Source organism: Astatotilapia calliptera, chromosome 4, assembly GCF_964374335.1.
Source record: "Astatotilapia calliptera chromosome 4, fAstCal68.1, whole genome shotgun sequence".
NCBI lineage: Eukaryota > Metazoa > Chordata > Actinopteri > Cichliformes > Cichlidae > Astatotilapia > Astatotilapia calliptera.
Genome location: NC_137425.1, coordinates 25,268,800 through 25,276,591, shown reverse-complemented (window position 1 = coordinate 25,276,591; position 7,792 = coordinate 25,268,800). Strand labels below are relative to the sequence as shown.

Sequence of the window (7,792 nt, the reverse complement as noted above, 5' to 3'; positions counted from 1 at the left end):
GACATAGACAAATGCTGTTGTTTCTGTGATGTAGCAAAGAACAAAGTAAGCATTATGTTAAGTTTAAGTAAGACTTCACTGGCAAATGAATCAAATCTATACAAAGTGCTCTGTGTTTGCAGCCTCTGCCCTTCTTCTTCATCATTTCTGTCGCTGGATATCAGCTTCTTGGCCAAATCCTGATTGATGGCGATCACAGTTTGCTGGCTTCTCCTTGTCCACCTGCTTTTAAAGGATTGACCACTAATCCTCAGTTGGATTAAGATCTGGGGAGTTTCCTGGCCATGGATCCAAAATGTGAATTTGATGATCTCCAGGCCATTTAGTTATCATTTTTATCTCGTGATATCACGCTGGAAAACGTGCAAATTGCCCCCCAGATTGAGGAATGAGGGCAAGCAGAAGCTTGTAAACTGTGATCATCTTCGTCATTGATCATGTATTTAATGTCATAAGACTGGATTAATGGGAAGTCTGGGACAGCTAAGTGATTCTTCTAAGCTTTCAAAACCGTATCCTTGAGAGATCACTTCGGAATGGTTGTGGTTTGGATGTGAGCACCTGATGTGGAGCTCGTCTGTAGTACATCTCATCCGTCAACACCAACGCTGGTATTGGCATCAGATCGATACTTTGTTTCTATCCTCTAATGTGTATTTTTCCTTATTTGGAAATGAAAAATGTACCTCAAACATGCACTGTGAAAAATGTCAGAATCTTTTTGTCAACTGTCATGTCAATTTTTTTAGTCTTTAACACATTTAAACTACGGAAGTTGACCCAAAGTCGGGAACATTTCCAGGTCTCTGAAAGTCTTTTTTCAAAATGCATGAAATGCTGAAAGATGTGTTCTTTATTATCAAGTAATTATAGTAGCACTAACAAAGAGCCACACACAGGACGCACCGCTATTGGTAATTTTCATTTTATTATAAAAACAGTATTTGAGTCCACAGTTTGTTTCCTTTGTACAGTAAAAAATATTAAATTAACCTCCCAAAGGTCTTAGCAGAAAGATAAAGAGGATGGAGTTCATGGGGAGGAAGCTCACCCCAACTCCCTCTCGAAGAGTAGGCAGGGGGGATTTAAAGTCCAAGGGAAGCAGCAAAGGGGACGAGGCAGAAAGAGACGGAAACCAGCTGCTCACATCACCTTCTTTTGCCTCAGTTCTGTGCAACACAGTTCATTTGGATTGTTATCCTGTTTACTTCAAAACAGCAGAATCCTAAAAACACTAAAACCCCACCCCACTCTTTTTGTTTTTCATATCCCAGCCAATGTACTCAAAATGTTACAGGCACACAGGTATGCACCCCCCTCCCCAAGCCTCCACTGCTCCGTTTTAAGAGTCTTTAAAAAGGAAGGAGTGCACACACATTCGAGGGAGAGGGCTTTGCATGTTTGTGAGGCGGGGGGAGAAGAGTGTCTTCCAGCATGACTGATGTCCCAGAAAAACAAAAAGCTGTCCGGGAACGTCGGAAACACATCTGTTCAACACGTCAGACTCGGAGCAGACCCTCAACCTCTGCGAGAAAACACCAACATTTTCCCCAGCTGGAGAGAGTCGACTACAGACATCTAAATCTTAACAGTCAATAACAAAAATATATTTCTATAGGAATCGTAGCAGTCTCAAGGTACATAACCCCGCCCCCTCCCAAAATAAAAGAAATAAATAAAGCAAACCCAAACATTAAAAAATAAAAAAGGGAAGATATGCATCATATTTGGATCTACATTAACAATTATCCACATCACTCTAAAACAGAAAGAGTTTGACATAAGCAAAACAAAATGGATATATATTTATTTTAAAAAAAATTTGTATGCATGAAATCATTTCCTCTTTAATTCTCGATCACTTTTAAAATCTTAAAAACCATTTCTGAAAAAAACAACAACAACAAAAAAAGGCAAGTACTTGTATTTATCCCCCAAAAATATCACCTTTTGTGTACTCTGTAACAGGTGGCAGGATGGGGGTGGGTGGGGGTGCTAGAGAAGCAGTCTCCCTCTTTGTCCACAATTGGCAAAAAATATATATATATATTAACAGCAATAACTTACAATTTATTTATTCTAATTCTTTTAACAACTGGTTGATTTCTTGTTCATCTCCCATAGGAAGTTCAGTTCAATGCATCTTTATTGAAAACATTTTAAATAACATTTAATAATAGTATTAAAAAAAGAAAGAAAAAAAGAAGGCTGAATAATAACAGTAATACTGTCCTGGGCGAGTGCAGTCTGTGCGAAGGATCACGGAGAACTTCAGCTCAGCTTGACACTTTGAGGAGAAGTCCTACATGATGTTTAAAGGGTTGTGATTCATGTTCTGGCTCAGCGGGTCCTGGCTGTTGCCCCCTGGCCCGTGCAGACCGGCCATGCCACTCAGCTGGGACAGCATGGCACTCTGGTCTGACCCAAATTGCTCCATAGTGTTCTGCTGCTGCTGCTGCTGAGTCGTTGGCTGCTGCTGTTGCTGTGAAGGAACTACCATTCCCGGGTGGTGCTGGTTTAGATGGCTTGAGTGTGGCGAACCTGTCTGCAACTGGGGGGAGATGTGGTGCGGAGAAGGCTGAGGCTGCATGCGTGGGGACGGGCTAGAGTGCGGCGGCTGGGACTGGGGTCTGGGTGACGGTTGTGGGGACCGCACCTGGTTAGCCAAGGATGTGGGCAGAGGCTGGCCCTGCAGGTGTGGATGTGGAGACTGGGCGATCTGCTGCGGCTGCTGAGGGCTCATGGGGTTACTGTGCTGGGCTGGTGACCCACCGGGGCCCATATGTCGCTGCTGGAGCAATCTCTGGTGGAGCACTTGTAGGGCCTGAGAAGGTTGGGGTCCACTTTGTGCAGATTGAGGGACCTGGGGTGGCTGCTGAGGGCCTCCTACACCCTCTCCACCTGGACCTGCATCACCCCCTGGCAGGCCAGCCATGGTATGTTGCTGCTGCTGCTGCATTTGGAGATGATGCTGTTGTTGAAGCCTCTGTTGGAGTGCCTGCTGCTGGGCCACAGAGCCTGGGTAGCCTTGCCCCTGCTGGCCCGGTGGACCACCAGGCTGCTGGGGACCAAGAGGCGGACCTCCAGGAGGACCCTGTCCCACAGTGGGAGGCTGCATCCCCGGCTGTCCCATGAATCCCTGGCCCTGTGGTGGCTGTGGTTGCTGAAACTGACCATGATTAATACCCATCTGCTGCTGCTGCTGCTGCTGCTGCTGCTGCTGCTGCTGCTGAAGATGCCGTCTCATGAACAATTCTCTAAGCTGAGGATTGCTGATGTTTCCCATCTGTGGCCCCTGGCCCTGGATTCCTCTCCCCACTCCCTGCTGCTGCTGCAGAGCTGCAACCTGCTGCTGCTGTAAACCGCTGAGCATCGGTCTCTGCTGCTGCTGCTGCTGCTGTACTTGCTGCAGCTGAGCCATAGTGGCGATGTTCACATTGGCCCCTCCCTGACCCCCCATGTGCATGCCTGGCTGACTAACACCAGCAGCATTCAAGTTCACCTGTGGTGCCCCACCTCCAATGACATTTCCAACAGGCCCCCCTGTGGGACCTGGTCCTCCTGGCACAGCCCCTGGTCCGCCAGGGCCCCCCTGCCCCCCCTTATACTTTGATGCCCTCTGTTTGATAAAAGCAGCCATCAGCTGTGGGTTTGACCGCAAGATGTTGAGGACTTGCTGTTGCTGAGGTGGAGAGCTAGGTGAGCGGAGCATCCGTAACAGCTCCTGGAGGGCTGCTTGGGGGAAGTTTCCACCAGCAGCGCCAACCCCCTGGATACCAGTGGCTCCAGGTACACCTGTGACCCCGCCTCCAGCGCCTTGCTGCTGCACCATATTCATCAAGGCAGCATGGCCCTGAGCCTGTTGGTGCTGCTGCTGCTGCTGCTGAGCGGCCATCATGCCAGTGTGGCCCACTTGGTTCATCATAGCTTGTCTCTGGTGGGGCGGCATCCCCTGGGCTGTCCACTGTGTTTGCTGCTGCTGTGGGTTCTGAAGTGGAGCTCCCATCCTCTGCTGCTGGAGCTGTACCTGAGGGGGCAGCTGGCCATGTGGGATGTTACCTTGCTGAGGAGGCTGCTGCATGGGCCCGCTGGTGCCAACCATCATCCCTGTAGGAGCACCTTGCTGCTGATCCATGTGGGCCCGAGCAGCTGTCACTGCCACTTGGGTCTGCGGTGGCATGCCCTGGGCTCCTACCATGCCTACAGACCCTGGGTGTCCCATGCCCATCTGCTGACCTTGACCTTGTTGATGTTGAGTGTGAGAAGGCATCAACTTTCCAGCTGCCTGGGCTGCCTGTCTCTGTAGTGCCATCTTCCTTTGAGCGTCAGCCACCTGCTGAATCTTCATAGCGATTTCTACAGCTGCCGGTGGAGGGCCAGAAGGTTGCTGCTGTGGAAGGGAGGGCTGGCTCGGCGGCTGGTTAGGAGGTTGCTGGCTCCCAATGTTTCCAGTCATGACAGCGCCACCAGGCTGCTGCTGTTGTTGGGGAGGCGTGGCAGAGCCAAGGACTGGTTTACCTTGGGACTGGTGGACTGGTGAGGAGCCTGGAGGTCTGCTGGAAAATTGAGGCAAACTGTTGTGGTGCTGCTGGAGCTGCTGAGGGTTGGTCACTGCTCCACTGGGCTGCTGCTGATGTTGTGGAGAGTTCATTATCCCACCACCACCACCTCCCCCTCCTGGAATTTGCTGGAACTGATGATGAAGGGCAAGCTGGGGAGGCATCCCTCCTGGCTGCTGCTGCACTCCTGGACCAGGACCCATTCCCTGCTGCGGGACTGGAGGCATTGACTGAGTCGGGGTTTGAGGAGTTGGAGGCTGCGTTCCACCAGATGTTGGGGTACTAGGCGCTGTGGTAACATTGTTTCCTGGTGATGGAAGTCCAACTGCAGATCCGCCCGGTGGCCCTCCAGCTGGCTGGGTCACCCGCTGCATGGTGGCCATCCTCCTTCTCAGCATCTGGGCCTGCTGCAGTCTGTGCTGCAGCTGCTGCTGCCGGAGTTTCTGCTTAATGTTCAGACAGAACGGGACAGGACATTTGTTCTCCTGGCAGTGTTTGGCGTGGTAGCAGCACAGAGCAATGAGCTGCTTGCAGATAGGACAGCCGCCATTGGTCTTGCGCTTGCAGCCCTTTGTGTGCTGCACAACGCGCTTCATCTTCTGACAGGACGGCAGCGAGCAGTTGGCATTGCGACACTGGCAAGCGTGGACCAGCGACTGGATGCAGCGCTGGATGCTGAGACGGCGAGAGTCACCGGGGCTTTGAGTAGCTGCCGCTGCCTGGTTGCTGCTGTCGTCATCCAGGCCAAGCCCCAGCTTTTCCATCTTGTGCTCATGACCCTTAGTGTTGTAGCAGGTGATGCACAAGTCATAGTCCTGGAAAATTAGGCAAAATTAATCGTTTAATAACACAAAACTGATAGATTAACTAACATATGCTACTGTGAAATGAAAAATTGTGCTTTAAAAAAAAAAGATCTGAATATTCATAAAGTACAGTTTAAATGTTTCTCACCTCGCAGACAGTGCAGTGGAAGCGAGTCTCCACGTGGTGTTTACACTCGTTGCAGGTATAGACGAAGCGGTCCTGGCTCTGGTTGTGGAGCTCCACCAACATACACATGGAGCTCCACTTGGACCTCCTGAGAGAGCTGAACTCCAAGTGCTTGTCTCTGGCCAGAGTTAGAAAGGCATCACGGCCGTCCATCAGATCGCAGGCCATTAGAGGATCTGGGTCGGTGATGGGGGGCAGTGAGTTGGCGGTGGGACCAGCAATGAGGCGGATGACGAAGAAGACCTGCCAGTTTAAAGCGAGGAAAATATTTAACCAACCTTTAACAAGATCTGATTTAGTATGTTTATGCGGGAAGATAAAACTGAGGGAAAATGTGTCTTTTTTCCCCTGCAGATCAGTGAGTCAGTGTTTTGTTTTGTTTTTTATCATTTATCATTGCACTAAACAATTTTGGTCTCTTTTCTTTTTTAGACTTAAAGTTGAGGATCATTAGAAGCGTGGTTGCTTTGAAGGACAAGTAGGTGCCACTCAGACCACTAGCTTCCTGCTAGGTGTCACAGAACTGGACCTCTGAACTGGGGCAGACTTAAATGCAGCTGCTTGCTTTGTGGCTTCTTCAAAATAATTTATTTCAGTGCGTGAAATTAAAGGATTTTATTAGTCTGTTGCATACAATGTATGTGTGCAACTTGCTTTTTGGTGTCAGCTGATAACTTCCCTTCCCCCTTTTGTCCAGCTGTAGTCACTTCTGGTGCCAAAAACACAGCTGACAACAGGTCATGATGGTATGGATGAAGCTTCAAAAACGGGAGCTCACAAACCAGCAGTGGCATAACACTGGCTGGCTTTTATATACAGGCCATGAAACAAGGTGACTTTCTTGTTAATGGTTGTGTTGCCAAAAGGCATCTTTGAGGTTGCACTAAGCACATGGACTGTGTTTTAATGCCGCCGTATTAAGTAAGTAATATCAGAACTGCTCCACAAATCAGTCTGATGGCTGATAGTGGTATAAATATGCTGCAGTGTCGAGTAAGAGAGTAAGCAGCGGCACTACGACTAAATTAGACTTGCATACCTCTTTATGTTTCTCCATTGTGGCGTAAAGTTTCTGGGAAAGGTCGTTGGAAACGTTGGGCATCCCTGGTTTTTTCTTATTGGCTCGGCTCAAGCTGCTCTTGTTCTTGCTCGTCTTTTTATTGTTCTTCTTTTTGGCATTCTTGCTGTCTCCTTTTATGGCCTGTGAACGTTTAAATGTCAATTAAGCAAGAGGACACCGCGAATATATATATTGTGACAAAAATTGAGGACCTTGTTCCACTCACATCTGTGCTCTCATTAGAGGTGCTGTTCTCCTCCCTCTTCCTCTCCTCCTCCTCCTGTTCCAGTTCCTTGATGCTCTCCTCCAGGACGTTAGGCCAGAAGTCGCCCTCAAAGTATGGCAGCTCCTTGGCACTGGTCAGCCGGTCTTCTGTTGCCTGCTTGAAAATGTCCTAAAGGGATGACGAGGACGAAACAAGGTAATGCTGTTAATGAGGTTTCAGAGGGTCACACAAAGCATGCAAGAAAACTATGTTAAAGACAGTCCAGGGCGATGGAAACCGTAAGAAGCCACATGAAACTACCAGAGTACCTACAAGAACAGCTTGTAAATGGACTCATTTGCTCAAAGAATCTGGGACAACCAGACACAGAGCATGAGAATTAGGGATAAACTGTCTCACCTTGTAATCATGGACTACGCGCTCAGACACAGCCTTGTCCAGCATCTTCTTGTACCATTCCTGCAAGCGTTTAGGCTTGGGGATCTTCTGGTCCAGTGGGTGACAGTGGAAGATGTAGTCATCCCCTTCACTAGGAGGACAGGCCCAGATATGCCCTGTTGTAAACCTGAGACAGGGAGACAAGGAGCCTTTTATATAAAACTGAGCTTTTCATGCAACTAAAAGCATTCAGAAACAGCAAATGTAACACAAAGAAACTCTAAGCTCCTGTCTTACCCCAGCCTTTTGACATACTCCAGGTAGCCCAGCAGGATCTCGTGATAGACTGCAGTCCTGAGGTGTCGAGGTTTGAAGAAGTGCACGCTGTCCAGGTAGGAAATGTACACTCGCCTCTGATTGGGAGGAGGGCAATCTGAGCCGTACTCTTGAACGTGCATGCCGAAAAAGCAAACGTCCGCTCCGTCAACGTCCTCGAATGCAAACAGGGCTTTCATCCTGTACGGGAAAGACTCGGCCATCTCTCCGTTGTCCACAAACCTGACAGGGAACAAAAAT

At 49.0% G+C, this 7,792-nt stretch overlaps 1 protein-coding gene across 4 annotated transcripts in view; it reads right to left on the bottom strand.

Annotated features, from left to right (window-relative positions):
• Window positions 1-909: 909 nt before the first annotated feature.
• The window catches only part of ep300b (EP300 lysine acetyltransferase b), a 29,163-nt gene continuing 22,280 nt past the window's right edge, over window positions 910-7,792 (bottom strand). For all 4 annotated transcript variants that reach the window (XM_026165596.2, XM_026165597.2, XM_026165598.2 and 1 more), the window contains exons 25-30: window positions 7,514-7,774; window positions 7,238-7,403; window positions 6,839-7,006; window positions 6,592-6,753; window positions 5,514-5,795; window positions 910-5,374 (exon numbers count right to left, since the gene is read on the bottom strand). In XM_026165596.2, the coding sequence (XP_026021381.2) occupies window positions 2,303-5,374; window positions 5,514-5,795; window positions 6,592-6,753; window positions 6,839-7,006; window positions 7,238-7,403; window positions 7,514-7,774 (4,111 nt within the window). In that variant the 3' untranslated portion in view covers window positions 910-2,302. The remainder of the gene's footprint in view (window positions 5,375-5,513; window positions 5,796-6,591; window positions 6,754-6,838; window positions 7,007-7,237; window positions 7,404-7,513; window positions 7,775-7,792) is intronic.